General features: G+C 41.8%; 1 protein-coding gene across 3 annotated transcripts in view; it reads right to left on the reverse strand.

Moving 5' to 3' along the window:
• The window catches only part of cacnb2a (calcium channel, voltage-dependent, beta 2a), a 41,630-nt gene that overhangs the window by 4,839 nt on the left and 12,912 nt on the right, over nt 1-23,879 (reverse strand). For 2 of the 3 annotated variants that reach the window (XM_080515286.1, XM_080515285.1), the window contains exons 2-10: nt 15,507-15,626; nt 8,273-8,395; nt 8,025-8,161; nt 7,862-7,938; nt 7,467-7,600; nt 5,355-5,435; nt 5,204-5,262; nt 3,864-3,973; nt 981-1,132 (exon numbers count right to left, since the gene is read on the reverse strand). In XM_080515286.1, the coding sequence (XP_080371412.1) occupies nt 981-1,132; nt 3,864-3,973; nt 5,204-5,262; nt 5,355-5,435; nt 7,467-7,600; nt 7,862-7,938; nt 8,025-8,161; nt 8,273-8,395; nt 15,507-15,626 (993 nt within the window). Of the gene's footprint in view, nt 1-980; nt 1,133-3,863; nt 3,974-5,203; nt 5,263-5,354; nt 5,436-7,224; nt 7,245-7,466; nt 7,601-7,861; nt 7,939-8,024; nt 8,162-8,272; nt 8,396-15,506; nt 15,627-23,879 lie in introns of all 3 variants that reach the window. The other variant, XM_080515287.1, reaches the window with a different exon arrangement.

The raw sequence follows: 23,879 nt of genomic DNA on the forward strand, positions 1-23,879 counted from the left end.
AGAACAGAAAGCAACGAGGTCACGACGGAGGGTGACGAAACTAAATGGAAGCTTTGTGTATTCAAGTCGGTGAACCTTCAACGCTCAAACAAAAAGACAGACTGTGGTGTGAAGGTGGCATGATATGGCTACAAGTGATGTCTCAGGCTAACATTTTTCAAAAATCTCCATGGCCCCTATTCCAAAATACAGAGTTGAGTTTGGATCCTTTCGGGAGCCGTTGTCAGATCCGACAAAGAGACATTTTTCTCTGAACGTGTCAGATGGTTTCATTTAAATGCTTGTTTGAAGCTCCAGATGTCACACGGCTTACTTTGAAGGTTCAAAAGTATTTTCTCACAAACGCAGCAGCCGGTCCGGAGACCTGCACAGACCTTGATAAGTAAAACTACTGAAAATATACACAGCCTGAGTGTCTTGTATTTTGATACTCTGGCTGAAATTATACATCAATAGAGTTTAAATGCTGTTTGATACTTTCTTTTCTTTTAAAGTGAGCTCTACTTAAAGTGGAAACAGAACCTAATTGAGCAGACGGGTGATAAAGAGCTGTTTATTTGATCCTACTCGCAGTGTGATTCACTTAGCTGACACAATGATTTGAAGCTTGCATCCACTGCCTCTTTAGCTGTGCTTTCCTTCAATATCTGCCTTGCCGAAATGACCGAGTCTTCTTTATTGATCGCTGAATCACGAGCCACCCTCCCCTAAACTCTTTCTAAAGGTCGGAGTGATGAATGGGTCCTCCTGTGCATTTATTGGCTCTCAAGTGAACAGTCACGTCTGACATGTTGGGTTTAAAGTCAAAGCAAAGGAACAGCTCGTTTACACAGAGGCAACATGACACACACTGGCAGAATCATTTAACGGGAGAGGAGGGAGCGTCGCCTCAGCTGCTTTTATTCTTTTACTCGTCACACTGTCATCACAGAATTATTTGTTTGTTTTCCTCCAATGGTAAAAAGTTGACTCTTCCTCACCTTGGGAGAGGTGATCTTGACGTATACGATGATCGGAGCGAGGGACGTCTTGCCCAGCTGCGACGGGTGGTTGATGGTGTCAGCATCCAGAACAACCAGCTGTAACGTCCGCGCAAGTTCGAAAATCCGCTCGATCTCACTCTGTACTTCGGCTGATGGGAGATACAGATGTTATGATTCATTCAAATTAGGGCTGGAGATGATTCAGTGGAGCTGCACCAGGATAATAATCCATTTAAATACGTTTTTCTTTGCAAATGTCATAAACCCATATCGTATTCAGTTCAGAAAACAGACTAAATATCAGATGACTAGTGTGACATTTTACCATTTGATAAACAACGTTGGCGTATTCTAAATTTGATTGCGGCTAGATGTCTCAGAAAAAGTTGGAAGGGAGAGAAAGAAAACAGCCGGAGAAGAACTTATTCAGTTCATTGGCACCAAAGTGAAAATATTTTAGCGACTCCCAAAGGAAAAGATGGGCAGGAGTTGATTAATCAATGAACAAAAAATGTGCAGCAACTTGAGGACAAAATGATTCTCAATAAAAAAAAAAAAAAAATTCTAAATATTCATAAACAATTTTGAGAATCTCTGAGGGATGAGGCCAAAGACTAGTCAGGGAGACCACAGGAGTCAGTCAGCTGTTGTGTGAGACGTACTGGAAATGTGTTTGTGGCGTCACAGCTTCAAAGTTGCAGAAGATTAAAAAAAAATGACCTATTTAGTACATAATGGACTTTATTGTCTTTGAAGAGGAAGCTTGCAGTGTACCGTCACCTTTCTGCCTGATATCATGAATAGTGCAATCCTTTTAAACGGTTGCCTCCCTTGCAATGAGAAGCATGAATTAAAAGTGGAAACTCTTAAACGGAGCAAAGGTTTTGTTGATGACTCGTTCCTGAGATTCTGTGTGGGTTCTGAAGGCTGCTTCTCCAAAATAAACAATCAAAATATGGTTAACGTCTCTTCTTTTATATGTGCAACTTGTATCTGATATTGAACACAATTTGTATTAATCTGCAATTAATATATGTTTTGAGACCTTGATATTTCTACCAGTGACAAAACAATCCCTTTTAAATTGTTCTAACTCATCTGTTCATAAAGTGAGTGCTAAAAATACTGAAAAGTTACTGCAGTGTCTTCGATTGTCATTTGTATCCAAACATAATATATATTTATATAATTATATTACAGGCAGATCATCTTTGTATACATTAATTTGCTCTATTAAGTCAATATAGGAATCACACATTATCACGTGGTTATGTACTTCTATCGCAGCTGCAGAAACCACGTTCACTGTTTCAAGCACAGACCAACTGTGGGCAATGGGGTAGTTGTACAGGTTATCTAAATCAATAATCACATTTTGACCTGATGATGGCGCTGTATGTAAAGTTAAGAGATCATGAAAGTGATACCATGACTTTGAAGACTGTAAAATAGAACCTAAAAACATAGTTGTATGCATTATATCATTAGCAAATTTTGTCTTCAAAGTGTCGGCCTGCCATGTAATAATGATTTGTTGTTGAATGTGTCTTTTCTTTCCTGCTTCCCACAGTCTTAAATATTCAACAGACTTGATGACTTTAGGGAGAAGGCCCGGAGACTAACAGCTCAGAGGGGAGCAGGGCAGCAGGTCACACTTTGTTACCTCTAACTAAGACTGACGGTTACATCATGACAACGCAAAGACAAAAACAACCTAACAAATATCAGAGGGAGGCACGAGTCCCAGTCTGAGGGAAATCACGGCCAAGCTTCGTGACTTCCCGTCACGACAGAGTCCGAAGTAAACTTATCGCATGAAAACATTCCAGCCGAACAGCTCATTCAGACTCATTTCCCCGCAACACTATGCCAGAGGAGAGGGAGGGTTTAATCTTTTTTTAATGTTTAACCTTCCTGAAATCATTCCCTCGACGTGGACGTGATTCAGCTTCTAAACCAACACTATTTCTTTTGATTCAAGAAATACTAAATCGTGGGGATTGAACAGAATGCAAAGACCCTGCTATTCCTGGCAGGAAACTGAAGAACAGATCACAGCTGAAAGACCAAACAGACCCGATGGGACTCTGATTGAAAGTCAAGCTTTGAATAAGATTTTGGCTCCAAATGTGTCTCAAGCTTGAAAAAAAGTACAGATAGGTCTCTAGTTTTAATGAAGCTACTATAGAAGATGTATTGATGTGTGGGGCGCTATGAAGTTATGATATCTGCAGGAGATGAAGGTGAGCGCATACCTCAGCTTGCACGTTTTTTTTTTCAAAGGAACAAGTGAGTACTACTCAAACTTGAACATTATTGTCTGTATACAATACATTATTGGTTCACGATTGATGTGTACCTATTACAACCACACGTTTAAAAATAAATCTGTTTTTTTGAAGTAGTGCCTCTTGCAAAAAAAAAAAGGAGGGCAACGTTTCCCCTCCCTGCCTCTCTTTGATCATAAAAAGACATTTAATACTTGTTCTGCCTCCATAAAACAAATTTTCCAGGAATGTCTTCCTCAGCTGCCGCCTCGTGTTTATGGTGATGCATAGCAGAGATTAATCCTGTCACCTCCATTTGACTGAGGAATCTGTCCTAATCACATCTAAACTCCAATCAACCTCAGTCAAATCAGAGCAGCTCTTGAACTTGTTATCGTCTCTTTTTGCGCTCTATCTTTCATTCCTAACAAAAGGACCCGGCCAAGGCCACTCAAGGCAGTCAGGACTTATCATCGCCACTGTCAAGAGTTTCTTTAATCGTTTCCTTCCTTGTCCATGCAAGTGGGTCTCCGTAAAAATGTTATGAATCAAAAAAACCAAAAAAAAAACCCAGACGGTTTCCAGGCACCTCGGATGTTTCGAACTGACTTACCCAAGTTTGAGCGTGTGTTGGAGCGTTCAATGATGGCGTGCTTGCTGGGATTGTTCAGGACTGAGCGTTTGGCAAGAGAGATGTCTGCCGTGACTCGAGTGATGGATATCCTGACAGAAAGACGAGGGAAGCCATCAGAGGAAGTGATGACGTGAAGGTGACATGCCGTGATGGGAGATTTAAACATGGACTCCAAATGCACGTACTGTTTGTTCAATCAAACACCACTTTAGAGCGATAAAGTGGTGTTTGTTCAATCAAACACCACTTTAGAGCGATAAAACACTCTTCTGCGCTTCTAGAAATGTTTGTATATGAGTGGCAGCAGATTATTAGCAGTATTAGCAGTACAATTTATAAATGTGACATAATAAAGGCATCCCCCACCAAACACGCTAAAAAATAGATTTTTCTGTTCACTGCTTTGGTGAAAAACAATCATGTATTAAGCAAAATCTACAGAAATTGTGTCTCATTTTCACTAAACAATTCAGGCAAATGTCCTCTTCACCAGCTTCATAAATGGTATATATCAAATATCCTCAAAAAATGTGGAATGTAATGATGAAAATATTTACATGTAAAAGGCTTTAAAATTCATGGTGACAGGCGCTCACAAAATGACAAATATAACGTTATGTGCAAGGCAAAGTAATCCTAGTCAGCAAACTATGCTTAAGTGTATGGATTCTGAGTAAAATCAATAAAAGATTGATGCATGTGAGTCGCAATTAATGGTTATTTTCGTGATTGAATAATGTGTCGGTGTGTTTCTTGATTAATGGGTTCGTCGTTTAGTCATTAAACTGTCAAAACACTGTAAATAAATGTCAACCGGAGTTTTCTAAAGCTTGAGACGAAGATTAAAGCTCCAGATTTTGTAAAGAACAACAGTCCAAAACTGCAACCAATCGAATGCTTGTTACAACTGAAGGAGAAAGAAAATATTAACATTTAGGAGATTAAAATGGGACTTTGTGAGTCAAAATGATTAACCCTGCATTATAGCTGTGCTCGATGAATCAACTACTAACTGACTGACTAGATCTTGGTGTTGTGGAACTTCTTCAGTGTCTTTGCCCTTTGGACGGGAGGACAGACTCGACATTGAATAAAGAGAATCCTGCTCTGCTCAGGACCCACTATGGCCTATTAAGGACATGGAGGAGGCCTATTTAAAGCAGCTGCATACATCTCCAGGCCAAACAAACTTGCTACACACTCCCTCGACTCACCCCGGGGGACAGATAAATACCAGCCTATAAGACGTGAGGAGAGAAGGAATGAGGAAGGAAATGGGGACGAGCGCTCGTATTTGAAAAAGGTCAAAGGGAACTTACCTTCCCTCGAATCGGTGTTTCAAAAAGTCGAACAACGCTTTTTGCATCATGTCTGTCACCTGCAGGAGAGAAAGGGTTAGGAAGAGACAACAGATCAAGGACAGGCCACAGGTAGGCAGGCGCGGTTTGACGCGGCGACGCTTCAACGCACCTCGTAGCCCTTAAGTGACGGTCCCACCAGAACCACGGGCCGCATGGAAGGCACAACGTCGTACGGAGGAATGTGTTCCGTCTTTGGAGGGGAGCAGAAGAGGAGGAGAAACATTTGCACATTTATGGAGACAAAGTAAACACTCGCCATCACAAATCATCGGAGGGGTTGGAATAACAATGAGCGAGGCCATTTAGAAGAGTCGGGAACACCGTGAACCATGAAACGGGACGTCCCAGCCGGCAACCCGACAAAACATGAGCGCGGTCCGACCTTTTAATGGCTTTGGCACAAGTTTTAATGCCATCAGTTCTAAACTCCAGAGCTTATAACTGTAAGTGACGTCTCGTGATGGCTCACGTTTCCCGTCTCATGGTTGTGATGAAAATAAAACACATTACAGGAAAGGTTAGTCTGAGAGGGGGGAGACATCACAGTGAAGGATCAGGATGCAGCCAGACAGGTTTGCTTGCTGCAGTCAGGACAAAGTGGGAACTCAGATTGTGGAGTAGCCTCGATTTAACATTCCGTTTAATATCATGTACCTGATTGCTATCAGTGCCGTTAATAATCAGGTTGTCAATTCTTTCACATGAATGCTGTTGTGTGGATATGAAAATTAAGATAATCTATTTCAAACTTTACTTTTCAGGACATGATCTTGAGATAAATGGATCCATATATTCTGCATTGTAGTCACAAATATATTGATTTTATTACATATTTCTTTGTGTTTAAAAGAAAGTTATGCACAAAGCTAATTGTATTGCTCAGTACAGACTATGAGTGTATTGCTTGTAGAGTGTCATGACAAGAGGGCTGGAATGAACGGGTTAGAGCCTGTCTGGTTTTTATTTTTACTTGCCATGTTTAAATTCTGAGCATGAAGTCCAATATGTCTGCCTTTTCGCTAGAAAATCCCTTTCATTCCTAAACACCTGCACTGTTGGGTGTGTAGCTGACAGTCATCGAGGCAGTGGACCTTCCCCGGCTGTGTGTCCTGGTTTTCTCGTAGAGCGGCGTGTCTGAAGGATATGCGGACATGTCAGCTCGCCAGACGAAAATAAAAATACAACTACGCTAAGTCAAAGCTCGGTTTGAGGGCAGACAGCTGGGAGAGATTTTACTTTCAACAGCGAATCTGAGGAACCGCTGGCTATGAAATCATTTCTCAGTCGCCCCTCATTTATCCTCAAGTTCAACCTTTTTTTTCAGTCTGTTATCTTTACGAGAGCATGATTCAGAGGACTGATTACGATATTTTTGTTGCAGTCTCCCCTCTTCTCGCACTCACCTCCCTGTGTCTAAACATTTTCTGTTGGACGTTGGCTGTCGTCACTGTGCGTCCCCAAGGACGCGGTGGGAACTGATGCTTCTGTTGCTGACTGACATGACGATACTATTGAAGGGTTCGGTTCGGCGGAATACTGAGTTGTTAACCCCCGAATTATAGTGTGAATGTTTTTAGGCAGCAGAAGAGTATTTGCTGTGAAAATGAAACATTTTCTCAATCGAGGAACAAAGGTTTTGAATTTTGTGATGAAGAAAATGTTACTGGTTGTAGTTTAGAGGCAGGATGAAGACATAATCTGTCCAATTACAAACTACAGTCAAACTGAGGTGGTATAAAACCTAATGCATACGCCACACATACCAAGGGTTATATTGGAATCATGTTTTCTAGTCATTCCATAAACGGCCTGTACACGCACTGAGGTCTCACGGAATCAGGGCACAAGATCATTCACAAACACAGCACAGAGGTTTTGCAAGAGCAGGAAGTAGGGAGAGAAGCCAGTACGAAACAGTTCAGAGCGCGGAGGTCATCTCCAGACCCCGCTGTGCCGGTGCACTGCACACCGAGACTTACCGACTTCTGCTTCTGCTTAGCTGCAGCGAGATGGAAGAGGAGAGAGAGAGAGAGAGAGAGAGAGAGAAAGTGGTTAAGAACAGGCATGCATGCTTGTAGCGGTGTGCGCGCCAATGGATAAAGGCGGAGGCGTGGACGGACAGGACGGGCGCAGAGTGAAGCCGAGTGGCCACAGGCGTTTGAGTCGGAGCAGCGCAGACGGACAAAAAGAAAAGGAGATGATGGGGCGGTCCAGGGTTTACCTTCTTAAAGAAGGGCATTCGTTTCTCTTTTGCTAGGGGTGACATGACAGTGTTTGGACTGGCTTTAGGGGAGCGCAGGTTGACTGGAATCTCATTGTCCTCAGGGTCTAAGCCTGTGGCGTCTATGTCAATGGCTACCCACACAGACAGACAAGAGCATCATGACACAGCACACAGGTAAAAACACGTTACACAGGCAACAGGCCACATTTCCCATTAACCACACAGCAAATGAAACATGTACAAATACAATAAAAACAAGAACATTGTTCACTCTACTTAAGATATGAATAATAAAAATCCTACTTTCGACCTGATTTCAGAGGTTTAATATTGTCACAAAAGATTAAGCGCAAATATAAAGTTGAACGATAGTGACCGCTGGAGCTGCATACCAGACGAAGGAGGAGTAGATTTCCGTGAGTTAGGAACGACTTCACCTAAGCTAGATGATGAGTTTGCTCCAAGTTTACTGAAACCAAAGAGAGGAAGTCAACGTGAATGTCAGAAAACCTCACAGCAGAAGCAAAATCTGTGGAAGAAATTAGGGTTTCTTACCTGGAGTGGAATTTGCCCTGTTTGGCTCTCTGCTCCTGGAGGATCCGAGTGTTTTCAAGCTTCACTGGACTGGGGATGAACCCGATTTCACAGCCTTCTTTAACCAGGCGGCCTATCCACCAGTCATTGTTGAATTTCTACACGAAACAATTCAAGCCGAGTAACTTGAACACCCTCTGTACACTGTCACTTTTTAATGTATCACTATAGTGGCGATCGTCTTTTAATTGTTGGATCTTGCCGCTCACCTCTTTAACGTGGAGGAAGTCCTTAGCCTCAAAGGTGATGGCCATGCCTGGCACGGGGACGTCATCATCGTGACTCGGGCTGTAGTTGACATTTGTGCGAACAGCAAATGCAACTGGTTTGGTCTATAGGTTGGAACGAAGCAGAAATGAAATACGTATGAGAGATTGCGGAAAAAGAAGTAAAAAAAGCAATTGCATTCTCACTGGTTGAAAAGACACGCACACAAAGCACACAAAAGTGTCCACGTGGGCACTGAAGTCATCTGGCAATGTTAAAATCTAATGTGAAAATATGAGAAAAATGTGTTCATTTTGATTTGTGTATTGATACTTGTGTCGTGTTTTGTGTGACTGTAATGAAATTTGTATTTTTTTACTGTATGAGTTTGAGTGTTTAAGACCTGTGACTGTCTCCCTCCTCAGCTCCACTTCAGACAAGCCTCTTGGCTGAATTTAGATGGCTCTTCTGGTAAACATAAAGTTTATCTGTAATGTTGCTGCATTTTTTACGTTTTTATTTCTTTGCCCTTGTTGCAGACGGGCTGGCTCTGTATGTTGGTTCCACATTCTCATCTTAGCTCGGGGATGCCTGAAGTGTGGCAGGATCAGCACCCTCTCATTGGGTGTGAACCACGTTGCTATTATAATCTTATAATCGAATTGTTGTAATACAGCTGACAGAGAGGTGCGCACATATGCACACCAAAGATTGTACAGCCGTACAAATTGTATTATCCACGCGTAAATGTAATTACGCATGCACAAATTTTATGTTGCACATACAAATCAGTGTTTGCATGGATCTCAGTATGTCAAACCAAATGTCAGCTCTCTCAAGGCATGCAAAATTCATTTTGGTGGCAGAATAACCCCATAAAAACCTTTTCTTTTATGCTCAACTTGCTGAGCTGTGATGCTTGTCTTGGTGTGAAGTGTAAATATAACCTTGGTGAGAAAGACAAGTGGGCTGTGAGTCATCCGGACTTGGTTTAGTCTCCTCTGCTGCACTACATGTTAATGCACTTACCGGTTAACGTTCGACGCAATCACTTCCCAAACCTTGTCAGTAAAATTACAGTCTCGAATTGCACAAGCAGTACTGGTGTAAATGATGCATGAATCAATCCAATGATGTTTATAATGACTGAATTCCCCCATGACCTTCCTGTTCATTTCTTGCCGAGGAAATCAGTCTTTCAGATAATAAATAAAGCTGATGAAGGGCTTTCTATAGCTCGACCGGCTGTAACATAACCACGATACACAACTCACTTTACACATATTATATGAAAAACCTTTTTTTTTTGATACACTTTCTGCACAACCTCTGAAATTAGCACATTAAGAGCCACAACATAACATACGATAATGAGACAACATTATACTTGCAGGGCAAGCTCGAGTAAGTTGACTTAAGACACACATCCCTGCAAATATTACATTAAATGTTTATGGATATAATCTCGGAACCAGTTCTGGCAGCAGTGTTTGCAACAGTTGTCAACATGGCCGTGCCCTCAAATAGATTACATTACCTTTAACAGTGACAAGCAGAATGAAGTTGACCGAAAAGCTGAATTGAATGCACAGGGATCATGGATGAACGTAGTTTAATCTCACAGCAAAGACCCCCCCCAAGCCCGCCCCTCCACTGATCTAGAGTTTATTGAATATCTTTATTAATCCCATTACATATATTTGTTTAGATTATTTTTTTTTTCCAATGCTCAAATGTTTCTTCACTGATGATGTGAGATACTGTTTCTTCAGTCTTTGGTGCTTTCGTTTTAAATTCAGTCCTCGTTTAGGCAACACAGTGCTGCATGGAGTTTATGAAAATTGGCAAACAAATTAAGATGAACTTTTCCTTCAAGAGTTGTTAACTCATGACTGTGAGAAGACGCTCGTTCTTGTAGCAAATATAGAGAACATATATAGCCGGTTTACCATACCATATATAGGAGTGTATTTTAAGTCTTAGCAATCAACCTAATGAGCCAAACAGGTTGAAAAGCTCCAGAGAGCTGAGATGAACCGCAGTGTTGCACGGTGAATCCCTGTGGCATCACATGACCACATCATACACAGTCATCTGATGCATTGGCAATTTAGAAACAATTGATTAGTGGAGCTTTGAAGCAGCGACAATCAATAGTGGGTGAAATGAGTACTTGCATGTGAAAGTGGTTCCTCACATGGGTAAATCTGCAGAGGGCCATTACACAAGCCTGCTTCCTCTCTTTTTAACAACCCATGGACCTTTGTTTCAGAGCTTGCAGCCGAAAAGCTTATTGTTTGTGATTTGATCTCATGACTCTTGTTGTTATCTGTCAGCAGAATGAAAGAGTTGCTCATCAATACAGCGGAATGAAAAGTGAGATTGGACTCTGAAAATCACATCTAAAAGATTTTAGAACCTTTTTTTCCCCCCAGTCATTCTGTTTCTGAACATGGGTTTTTAGTTTAAACAACAATGCAATACAGGCTAGTTTTCTCATTTTGTGCTTGCATCTTCATGTGGGGGATGAATAAAATATGGAGGAATGGTAAAACGGCACATTCAGCCCTTCACCCCAAAACTAACCCCAAATCACCTTGTTCTTTTCATTGCTATCAGTCCTCGCTGAGGCAATCTAATCTAATACTGAACTTTGATTCTCTTGTTTAATTTTTGTATTCCTATAGAGTTTCTCCCCTCACCCTATATGTCCCTCAAACAGTCAACAATGCTCCGTAACCCACAGCTATATAATGATGAAGTTATTCATCTGCGGAAAGGCTTTACAAGAACTGGTTTTTCCGGTGCCCTGAACCCTCATTGAAATATAACAGGTGTGACATGATGAACTATAGGGATTATAGAAATAACACATTAGTCAAATCCTCCTGGAATCATTGTGCTCAGGGAGATAGCAATGTAAATACTCGGTCTGCTGATGATTGAAAGCTGGTGTGTATATGTCTGACATCTCCATTGAGAAGATCATTCAGTCCAGAGCTTGCGGTGCTGGGTCTCTTAGAGGACACCGAGTCCTTGGCGTTTGCATGCGATGAGTCACATGGCTGCATGAAGGTATGTGGTCCATTAGTACACTTATACATATGAACCCTCCCTCAGTTGTCTCATGGACCGCTGCCTCTTTCCTCCCTCCCAGCTGCTGTGCTTGCCTAGACTTTCCATGGCTGGCTGTTAGATCAGGCATTCTCAGCCTTAATGACATTTTACAGACCTGCCGTCAATCTCATACACTTTCACCTTCTGAGACACCACCTCTCATCACAGGTGACTGCGGGATCAGTTCGTGATGACAACTTTACGCTGGCCATACAGCATCCTTTCATCTGCTGACCGAGCCCATACTGCTCCATTGCCTGTTGCGTAACAGAGGCCTTCATTAAAGATGCCATATTGACTGCACTGAGGGAGGGAGGAACGAGGCGGAGGGTTACACACTGGGCAAGAGGCGGGGGCGAGGGGGGAGGACAGAGAACGACGGTCAAAATGGATGGAAAGAGTAAAGTGTGTACAAATAAATAATATATAAATAAATAAAGCAGAAGGAAGGTTGGCTAAAAATAAAACACAAGATAACCAACCTGTCTGTAACTGCGATCCCTGTGAGGCGGCGCTACAGACCACAGCCAATTAGCAGCCCGCGACGCCTGTCACAATATCACAACGCATCATGCATATTTCATTAGATAATACCTCCCCGTGCTCTCTGTGTTTTGTGACTGAGCGAGCACCTGCCCTCACTGGTGCTGATTCGCCGCGTAACACGCCACAGCCGCACCATTAGCAGCTTGCTCCGGGTCTCCAGCCATAAATCAAGATTCCCACATTGTTTCACCTTGAATGTTGTGGATCGATTTGAAAAGAAGTCACCTCAGCTCAGCACACAGGCCTCAGGCTGGACGGAGAGCCCGCATATTATATTATTACATACAGGCAACCATAACCCTCCATTAATTTAGTGTGGGACAATATTTCTCTAATTATCCAAGAATAGGTATAGTGGTTAAAGCCCTGCAGCAGCCAATTATTTTTTCTTTTATGCCTCAAGTGGACAGTTGAAAGAGTTTGTTTGATTTATAAAAATTTTCTCATCTTCAGTCCACAAAGATTAGGACGATGTGTGAATGTAAACAAAACAACATGCAATACAGAATTAAAGTACACATATTATTTCAGAGAACACAGGTAATTTATTACATGGATCGTTAAGAATTTTACCAATCCATTAAAAATAAAATCAAAAAACCAATGATAACAAAAGAGTGGAAAGGTTAGATACAAACAAAAACCACTCCAAAAAACAAAGAAACATTTTTCAATGAATTGTGTAAATCACATTGTTCTCATGCACTCTAGTTTTCTCCCACAGTATAAACTTATGTGTTTGAGGCTAATTGGGGACTGTAAATCATGTCTCGTTGTGAATTGTTGTTTGTCATTTAAAACTTGTGCAATGTGCTTAGACCAGCAGATATATAAAGCCGTATATAGATCGATAAATGGATGGATCTGCTGGACATAGCATGAAGCTTTTAAGGGGTCTGGAGAACTCTGTGCACCAGAGATGAGATCAAAACGTATTGGTTGTAATCTCCAGGTTCTCAGATGACACTACGATTGTCTCTTCAATTCTCAGACGTTTATAGACTCCAGTTAAAAGGAGCAAGGACACAACACAATGACAAATATGGTCTTGTCCTAACTTTATGAGATGTGGTAAATTCTCCCACTCTACATCTGAAATGTTGCATGTGTTGTATTATATTGTTTACGATACATGCAAATCACAGTTATTTAGATTTTACCTTATGGGACGTTTTGGGAATGATTCACATTGTGTGCTCTAAAACTATATACAACATAATGTAAAAGAAACTTCATTGGTGATAACATTCACCCATTCAAAAAAAAAAAAAAAAGAAACTGCTAAAATCAGGTACAAAAACAGCTGAAAATGTAATTAAATTTGACATTTACAATCCTAAATTGTCAATGTGACATAGATCACAGTTTATGTTCACATAACAAAACTATATGTAAGTAATTGATTGTACGATGTCCTTGAGTGCCAAGAAATGCACATTCAAATAAAATCGAATAATATTATTATTATCATTGTATGAAACTTTAAGAACTGTGTTAGCATAATTTTAAAGGTTAAATGTGTTTTACGGTTCCAGGTAAATTTCAATTGGTGGAAAGTGACAAAAATGACTCTTTTGGTCATAAAGATGTAGAGCCCTGGACGAGACAGAAACACGACTATACTATGTATGCAATAATAATGCCTTTTCATAAATATGGCAGGTTTGGAAGAGAAAATCCAAAAGTAAAGCAGTCATACAAATCAAAGACAACCTCTTGTTCCATCATTTGCATTACTACCTCAGTCTTTCCCAAATAAATCATACAACAGGTTTATAGGCTGAAAGGCAGCAGTCAGTAATTAAATGGTGTTTGCATGGGTATATGTTAATTATATCAATGTTGCAGTACATAACACTACAGGAGTTTTCACTACCTCCTAATATCAGTGGTATGTAGGGGAAGTGATAGTGAATTACTGCCCATAAGGACTCACAGTCAAGCAGCCTGCACTTCCTCTGACCTCAGCCTGCTCTCTCTCTGGTGGCCAGACCACAGAGAGGCTATTTTTTACCAGTCATCTGTCATGTAAAATGCCAGTGGGGATAATCTATGCCAGGTTATCTATAAAGCCAACTTATCTTTTTAATTAGTGAGCCAGAGAGGGCGACTCTGGAAAATAACAAAATAGATGCGCTGGAATGATTCGTCTCTGCCAGCTATGAGCTACACCGAGACACAGCGCAGGAGGAAATGTCTGCTTAAATGGATGGATCGCCAAAAGCTTCAGGCTTACAGCTCATGAGCAAACTAGCTGTTATAAACACTAAACACCCAAAGAGAGACCAATTTTTTCAGACACTTGCTCAAATTATTAAGCAACAATAGGAGACCACGAGCGACCCAATGAGCTGTATAGCAGGAAGTGAACAGAATGTGCTCTGAAGATAGCGGCATTATTTCACAGATCAAAGGCATAAATCTTAACAGAGGAGGCGATTTGAGAGATTCTGCGGAAGCGATCGCTGATTGCAATTCCTGTCGCACAAAGGCAGGCCTGCGCGCTCGTGTGCATGTTTGTTTATGTGCTGCTAATTGTGGCCCAGAGCAGAGCAGGCAAAAAGCCTGGCTATGATAAACAGACACCGAACCCTCGGAGGCCCCTAACCTCTCACATCAGTGGCCCTGTAACAGCCCTGTCATGTGAGAAACTAAGTTGGAATCAGATCTAATTTCCTGAGTCACTCTGAGTTACTTTGAGTAGTAAAAGTAGGAAAGGTGACCTCAGGATAGCAAAAGTAAGAATTGTCTGCATATAGTCCAACTTCACCATGATAATCTGACCACAGTAGCTTTTTAAGTTTTTCATATGACTTTTAGTTGTTTGTCAACATGAAAAGAACCGCCCCCCCCAAAAAAAAAAAACAAAGACATGAGAGTTGAGAAGGAAGAAAAACAAAGCCAAAAAGAAAGCAGACGAGTTTTCTTTTAAAGACAAACAAACCCAAGTAAAGTTTATGTTAGAATCTGAAGGATGCCAGCCATCCTTCATTCAACCAATACAAACCAGATTTTCTTTGAATCGCACACTTTTGTAACAAGAGACTTATGAGGACTCGTGTTGTCACTAACTCAAACACCAACAGTCGCTGTGTCCTTATACAAAGTCAAGAAGGGCCGCTTATTTAAGCATGTCCTTGCAGCAGTGTCAAGCTTAAAACTTGAGAAGAAGAGAAACATTCTGCAACACTGAAACTTCATACAGCAACTCTATAGACTATGTGTCCATTGAATAAGGCCAACATATCAACAGACAATTTAGATTAATCAATTTTATTAATACACATGCCTTCAGTCAGTGTGAGGAATGAGAGCAAACTCTACACAGATAAAATCAAGTCTCGTTTTTTTTGTCATGAAACTTTGTCATGCATACTGTTATTGTGATGAGTTGTTGGTGAATGAAGCATTAAGTCAGGACCTCTCGTTTTCCAAGTGCAGAGCATATGCTGCCCATGCGACCACAGAGTCTGAAACCCCATTCCGAGTGAAATCCAAAATGGTGCCGCCACTCCCCTCTCAGGGTCCACACAGCGGGCAGCAGGTATAGGAACTGGACAAAGTGACACCAACCTTGGCCTTGTCAAGCTGTGCCTGAGCCTGTCGCTCTGCCTCTCTGCGCACTGCCTCCTTATCTTCCTCCAGGGACACATCGGAGTCTGATGGACGGCTGGTGTAGGAGTCGGCCGAACCCTGCGGAGATACAAGCAGCAACACCTCAGTGACACACGCACGCGACACTGACACTCTTTTTGATTCACACTTTAAAGATGACAGCTGTCACAAGCCAAGAAGGGCTACACTGTAGGAAAAAATAATTAGTTTTTGATCACCTTTGCTCTTCAAATAAATGTGAATGGTGTTAAGTGTTAAACTTTGATGATCACAGAGATCACTGTTATTTTAATTAACTAATAAGTAGAAATCGAGCAGTCAAATAACTTTTTGAAAGTAAAGCATGCCAATAAACAAACTGTGCATCTCCTTTGTTGTTGCAGACTTAACTCTTTCTCTGCTGCAGATTACTGATGACTTTAAAAGCCACTGGGGAAACTAGGTGAGGAACACAAGGTTCCTGAACATCTCATAAACATGAAGACTTACACAGAAGTTGGAGAGTGACTCACATCCCCTATGTTGTATGCTGCACGAGAACTATAAATAATTGATTAAATGTATACGGTGATGCTTTCAAGCTCTTGCTGTAAAGATCATTGCGTGCACGCTGTAATGTTTTTGTATTAATCATGTTGTCCATTGGAGCAGTTGTAAACAAGTTGTTTTGAGGCGGACTGACGGGCAGAATATCATATATTAAGTGATTGATTAGAAACCATAATGAGCATTGTAGATCTTTATATTGTTACATATAGTTACCTCCTGATAAGATATTCTTTGAAACTATTATCATTTGTTTAGTGTATGCATTGAAATGTGTGAATCAAGCGCTATTCAATAACCTCCAATCAAAAACTGAATTTATCGAATTAGAAATGAAAGGAAAATGCCTTAAAAAGGTGTCATAATCTAATTTGTGGCTGTCAGGAGTTAAAGACATAACTAACCCCAATAATACATGAGCTAATTTCAAACAATGATTAAGCTGTCAGAATAAAAACAAAAAAGATTTTTTTTTTCTTAACAAAGTTGCGGCAGTGTGAACCTTATCCTTACCTGCACGCTACTATGCCACCCACACAAGGTCTTTCATTCATCTCACTGCACCATTACACTCTGCTGTCTGAGTTAAAAATAGCCTCCCTCACTCTGTGCCTGATTAGAATTACCCAGCCATCACATACATACAAAGGCGGATCGTACCTCTCGTTCCTCTCCACTTATGCCACCTGACATATGGATAGAGTCGACACCAAGTGTTGTCGCCCCACATAACACAAGGTTGTTCATATTTATGTCCTCCATCTTACACAAAGCCCTGCCTGCTCATCAATCGCCTCCGTGTCTTTTATCTTCCCCACTGTGTACCTGTGACGAATAACTCTTTTGAAATCGAGCTAATTAACCATTCATGAGCTACTTTCACTGTCATGACAATATTCCATTCAATATACATGTGTAATCTATGTGTCACGTTTGTGTTTCTTCATGCTTAACAAGGAGCTCTTCCATGCAAGGGTATACATGTTGTGAATTGATTTTGGGTTTGTTTTTTTTAATGCAAGTCTTTTAAGCTATTTTTAGCCTGGAAAAATGCAGGTGACTATACCTGCAATCATTACATCAGGTCATGGTTAAAAACAGGGCTTGATAGAGAATGATGTCCCACTGGGTCAGGAGGAGGTGATATGGAGCTCTGCCCAGAATCTGACAGCCATAACTGATAACAACACCAACTTCTCATCATTACCAGGCAATACACGACCATGCCACACTGACCCTGACACTCTGCGCTGATGGATGTGCCATGGGAACAACGACTTAGACAAGCGCATACACACACAAAAAAAGAAAACACACCACAACTTTCATGATGTAAACACACGCTTACGCAGGCATCGGAGCTCTTGACACGACCTCCTTTGGCTCGTTTCAGCAATCGGATCCAGGTGGCCTTCATCAGCCACACTGGTCATTCAGGGTCCTGAGCCACTGCCCCCCCGTGCTGCTACTACAACTACACTCGCACCGCTGTGGTCACCTCCGCACCAACGGTGCAGCTACTGCGACTGCTCTGGCTACAGGTACGCTCGACACTGTGGCTACATGGGCAGCTGGTTCCTGCTACACCTTGGCTGTAAACGCTACCTTCATCTCTGGATAAACAATTATCTTTGGAGTCGGGGTTCTCTGTTTTGCTGCAGCTCCAGCTAGCACTGCTGCTGCTGTCTGCAGAGCCACAGCTCCCACTCTCCGTGCTACCGCTGCTGTTGCCAAAGATGGGGAATCCACAGGAGCTCTCTGCCCCGTGCATAATCTCAGCAGCTCTCTCCGTCTGCCCCAGTCTCCTTGATAGCCGGAGTGTTCAGACTGCTGCTGCAGTTGCCGCGCTAACTCCCCGTGCGAGTCAGGTGACAGTGATGCTTTCCCATCCTCTTCTGGCTCCAGTCTCCTCCGCCGTGGGCTCTCCCCCCTGAGCCGCTTCAAGAGCGACGGGTAACAGCGCTTTATCAATGTGAGTCCCGGTGTGGGCGCATGTGACCGACTCCCCTACTGATGCGAATGAAGCGGCGGCAAGCACTCCCCTTCTCCCTCTCTGTGTCTCCGTCCTGCTCGCGTTGCTTCTCAAGCTCTCCTTTGCGACTTTAGTGATTCTGCCTTTCTATCTCTCTCTTCCCACCCCTCCTTCCCCTCCTCCTCTGTCACTCCCCTTCTGTTCTTTATTTTTTTTTTCAGATACCCCTTGCAGTCAATCCATCTGCTTGTCGTTGTGTCTCTGCAGTGATCAGTGCAGGGCAGCGCTATATGAATACTGTTTATGTGTCAACTGCACATGTTGTTTCACATGTAAACACACTGCATTCACAATGTGATGTGAGCTGTTTATAGAAAATTGGCAGCAAGTTGTTTATTATTTATAGAAAATAATTGGAATGTAAAGCAATATTCTCTTATCCGTCAATAACAACAACGCATTGTCAGTATCATTGTGTATGACTGTGAAATCATTCCTTTCATTCCCTCTTTTGAAATCCAAAAATTATTTGGGCATATCTATTAAAACGTAATGTGCAAAATGAAAGTGATCTACTTGACAAGCGTGCTCGGTCATGGATGGATTTGAAATGGCTACTTGTGAGGTGCTAAATATCACACACAAGACACTGCTGACTACTTCGATACTGGAAGTACTATGTGAGTACTCGGCACGACGATATGAGATCAAAAATGTTGATGTTCCTGTGTAAAAACATTTTTTTCAAATGCAAACAAGTTTAGGCTTTTTGATGAATAGCAATGCAGCACCTCAAAGACCTCTGCTCATTCACAAAAGAATTGAGTTAAAACAGAGTACATCAGAAAGTGTGATTATTTTCATGTAGTCGTCTCTTGCTCACTCAGCGGCAGAGATATTTCTGGTGAAAGCTGCTCTAAATCCTGTCAGATTCATTCATTACATTTTAGCGGAGCGTCACGAAGCCACGCAGGACAAATGAGAATAATTACAGCGTTAATTAGAAATTTCCCTTCCCCATGCACGACCTGTCGAATTTAAATACCTGGCGGAGGATTATTGAAAAGGTTCTCCTATCGTTGACCTGTGAGGAGGTCGTGCGAGGTCACAGGAGTCAGGTTTGTCTCAGTAGGACGAGCGGTTGAAGTGAAGTCACCGGCTCGTGACCGGCAGCGACTCCCCGAGGAGCACTAACTGTAGATCAAAGGATGAAGCACTAATCAGTGGCGCTTATCATAACCAATCAATGACAGGACTCCATCTGCTCAGGGTCTTTTTAAGAAGACACATTCACTTAAAAAGATTACATCTTACATGAAGAGAACGGCACGGGGAAGAGCCATGAAATTTCAGCTCATTAGGACCAATTAGCCTAATGAGGAAGGCGATTACCTGCCGAAGATTATATTCAGAATACAGATTGATGCGAGACTTGGTCAAGACAAAACAATATTGTGGTCTAATTACTTACTACAGACCCGCTCAGAGAAGAAAGAGGCGTACACATCTGTAGCATTTTCGAGCCACTCCAGGGCCACATATGTTTTGATACAGTGGGTTGACACTCGACTTCACAGCTGTGAGGAAAAGGCTCAGATGCTGATCTGAATGTGGAGAAGCAGAGCCTGGAGAACAGGCTCGTGAAGCTGTGAAGAGCGCGCTCTGATGACAATGCTGACAAACACTAACAGCGACAGAACGAGCCTCGGGCCACCTGACACAGCCGACCTCTGCACCCGCCGCCTTGCTGATACTGACAACATCGTGTCACCAGCACACACGCCAGTAATAATAATCTTGCAGGAATATGATACTGCTGTGATCCTCGAGGAGATGATCTGGTGTTTCTGGGATCACCCAGCGGACTGACAATCACACCTTGTTGGAATTTGACACAGTGATAAAAGACATCTCGAGGTTTGGTTCCTGGAAAGCTTGAATGTATTCCGTTAACAGGATCCTCATCCAGGAAATATTTTCACTACAGAATGATCCAGAAAAAGCCTTGAATCATATCACACAAGTGACTGTCAACAAGCCTGTTGCCCGGAGCTCTATGAGGGTTTCTGTCAGTGCATTCGAAGCATCAGGGATTCATCAAAAATATGAAGGAGTTCTATCTTTAAGATTTATTTTGAGCTAAACTTACAGAAATCCATTGATACAATAAATGGAAACTTTACGAGCATTAACACAATCAGCTCCAATGAATCACAACGGTGAACACGTTTTGATTGACAAATTCATTCAAATCTACTCAGCACTGTTAAGAATACGAAAAACAGACTACCGTATTTTCTGCCCTATAAGGCGCACCGGGTTATAAGGCACACCTACATTGATTGACATAATTTACAACTTCATTCATATATAAGGTGCACTGCCCTATAAGGCACATGGAATAGACCAGTGGTCAGCAACATTTATAGCTCAAAGCCATTAGGTTACATTTTCCACTGATTCTAACACCCAGAGAGGTGCACACGCTTTATTTTAATAGTCTACCTGCAGCCTATGCCAGGACGACACTACACACAAAACCTTCTTCACTACTGGTTGACAACTTACAACTACCGGTAATAATAATAATAATAATAAACTAAACTACATGAACTAAGCAACAAAAACACAACACAACACAATTATTACCGACACCACAAACCAAATATAACCCCCAATAATTGCATTTAAAACACCACAAACAGCTGCAATGAATTATGGGAGTTTCTATCGGCTGCACTGAGGAGCTCAGGTTGAATTTGTCGCTGCAAGGCATGATGTCCCATCATGCCTTGCAGCGACAAATTCATGTTTTGTGTTGTTGGAGGTTATTGTGGCTCGTTGTTGGGCTTGGTGTTGATTGTGTTTATGTTGTGTTTTTGTTCCCCAGTTTAGTGAGTAATTATTTCATCTAGTTTATTTTGGTTTGTTAGAATGTTGGTGTGCAACCATGAGTGATTAAGGTGTTGTGCGGAGTGTCGTCCGCTCTGAAGATCCGGTTGCGAAGTTAGAGTTGTCAAAATAAAAGCTTCTGGTTGTTCAGCTGTCAAATAGCAGTCTTGAGTAGAACAATTGTCCATATATAAGGCGCACCGGGCTATAAGGCGCACTGGCAGCTTTTGAGAAAATTTGAGGTATTTAGGTGCGCCTTATAGGGCGGAAAATACGGTATTTATAACATTACTTCATTACTTTGGGTGGATGTGGTTATGGGCATGGCTGAGATTAAATAAAAGTGGATGCAATCAGCTGCAACAGCACAAATTAGAGCTGCTCGATATCATGCGAACGTAAGATATGCAATAATGTTGCTGAGTATTGCAAAAATTACATGATTTATGATAAATGCAAATGTTTCAGTCGATGAATATCTTTGTGCCTTGAGATTTGTTCTTTCAAATAACTGCTCTTTTTCTTTCAGTCTATTAAATGTGTTAACTTATTTAATTATTCACAACAAATCACACTTTTCTTTTGTTTTCAGAGTTTGTGGAGCCTGAATGCAGAGTGCAACGAAACAGATTTTTGCACTCAGTCTTTTGCGACCTGTATGTTGCAAATGTTGATCACAATCTATTTGCCATATGTTGTGCAGCCCTACCACAAACTGAAACTTGATGGGTGCTCTTCGCTTTGTGAGACATAAGTGCTAACTAATCAACCACCGTGCAGTTCAGACCACATCATTCCTTCACAAAATGATTCAACATCACTCAGTGGTGATCTGCCACCTTCTTGTTTGGACAGAAGTGATTTGTATGTACATTTCAATTTGCAAGGCCAAGAAAGGTGATTTGTATGTGTACTTCCAACAATGTGGTACACTGCCATTGCTGTAGTAGCATCACTTAAACTTAGCGTGTTCAGGGTTTTTTTTGCATTGCAATACTCCAGGTTATTCTTTTTTTTTTTTTATAAATAATATTCGGTATAAATAACTTGTGAGAAACACATACAAAAAGAAAGAAAAAGAAAAACAGGCAAACTTAAATGAGATTCATGAGGATTGCCCGCCAAGAATTCCGCCTCTACCTGCAACCTTGTGAGGCAGAATAAAGAAGCAGAGCCGTGTGAGAGGTGGCAGCTCTTTTATGCAGCAGTCAGAGGAAGAGAGATGAAGGAGGAAATTGAAAGGGCAACGGTGCCGTGGTCTCGATATGGCTCTTATTGATTCATTTAGACAGAGGTCCTTGCTGCAAGACCACCAGTGACCTCTACATGCAGGGATGGCACAGCAATCATTACGCTGAAACATACAAATCACAGTGCTGATAGCCACAATGAAATAGGCGACTGTGAGTCACTCGCTGCTGCTGCTGCCTCCTATATCGGACCGAATCACTTATCGTGGAGCGGACAATGCAGATACACCAGGGAATCTCTCCATGAGCTGAGAGCGTCCGTCTACATTTTTCGCTACTCGATCTATGTGCTTGTCCACTGTAAAAATTGAGTTTGGTCATGCGGAAAATCAACACTGTGTTTGTTTGATAAACTGCTCTCACAGTCCAAGTGGCTCATTTGGCTCAAAGTGAATGTACCAATATTGTAACGGTTGATTATTTCTCCATGACTTAACTTAAGGGACACCGGTGTCTTTCTCTCCTGTTGACACTGATGCCACTTTCTTGCTTCTCTTTTCATTTGACCGTTCTTTCTTTGATCCTGTCAGACTTCTTATCCTGCCTTTTTTAAATTCTCAGCTACTCTTTTATTTTATTTTCACAATGTCTTTATTGTTCATTTCTTTTTACCCCATTCTCCAAGAACTGAACATGAGCAGCAATAACATATTACCTTCCCAAACTTGCACATATACATAAATACATTCACCTACACCAGTCATAATTGCATCTTGACCGGGTCATTCAGTAAAAAGTAATACGTTCAGCTTTGAGGGAAAATAAATGCAGCCGTTTCAAAGTGAATGATCTCTCAGGATTTAGACTCAACCATCGTGGTAATATATCTTTTATACAATAAAGTGATCGTTGGCCCTCGCCTCCCTCTCGCACACCAAACAACCGGAGGTTTTGGATTCAAGGTAACCAACTCGCTTGAAGGCCGCGTCCACAGAGGCTTCTAATTTTTCCACCAGTTCTTCTGTGCCACCGACTCGGCGTTCTGCTTCTTCAATGCGTGCTGTGTTAGAGGAGACTTTCTCGGTTTTGTTCCATCATCTTACCGTCCAGTGTAGCCATTGAGCTTGCCATTTCAGTGGTGCACATATTGATATCATCAAACTTAGTGCCAAAGTCTGCATGGAGTGATTTTAGCTTGCATCTCTGATGAATTAATGTGGAATAATGTGTTAAGTTCAACTACGGAGCTCCCTCGCTACCCTACCATTCTTAGCTTGGTCACGTAACGTCCCCCCCCCCAGACTTTTTTATTTCATAAAAGACGCTTTATAAATCCACACCATGAACTCTGAGACAGAATGAGGCCTCAGTTCTAAGTTATGAAAAACTTTAATTTCAGCGTGTCAGCAGTGTGGTCAAACGCGACCATATACCGCACATCCCGCGTCATGACTGAGGAACGAAGATTATGATCGTGCCAAGTTATCTTCAGTTCTGGCTGACGGGCTGCGGCTGACTGCAGCGCACTGACAACGAGCTGAGCAAAGTGTGCGAGCAATTTCAGTCTTGGCACAGCTCCTTCTTGGCTGGATTCAAAGCTTCTTCTCCCGGCCATCTGTCAATCACTGCCACTTCAGTCGGTGCAACACAAAGTCAATTAAATCATCGTTGCGTGAGGAGCGAATCCTTCGTCAAAAGAAGACAATGGGAGTAGAGATTGACAACCAAGTT

This window comes from Blennius ocellaris, assembly GCF_963422515.1.
Source record: "Blennius ocellaris genome assembly, chromosome: 19".
Taxonomy (NCBI): domain Eukaryota; kingdom Metazoa; phylum Chordata; class Actinopteri; order Blenniiformes; family Blenniidae; genus Blennius; species Blennius ocellaris.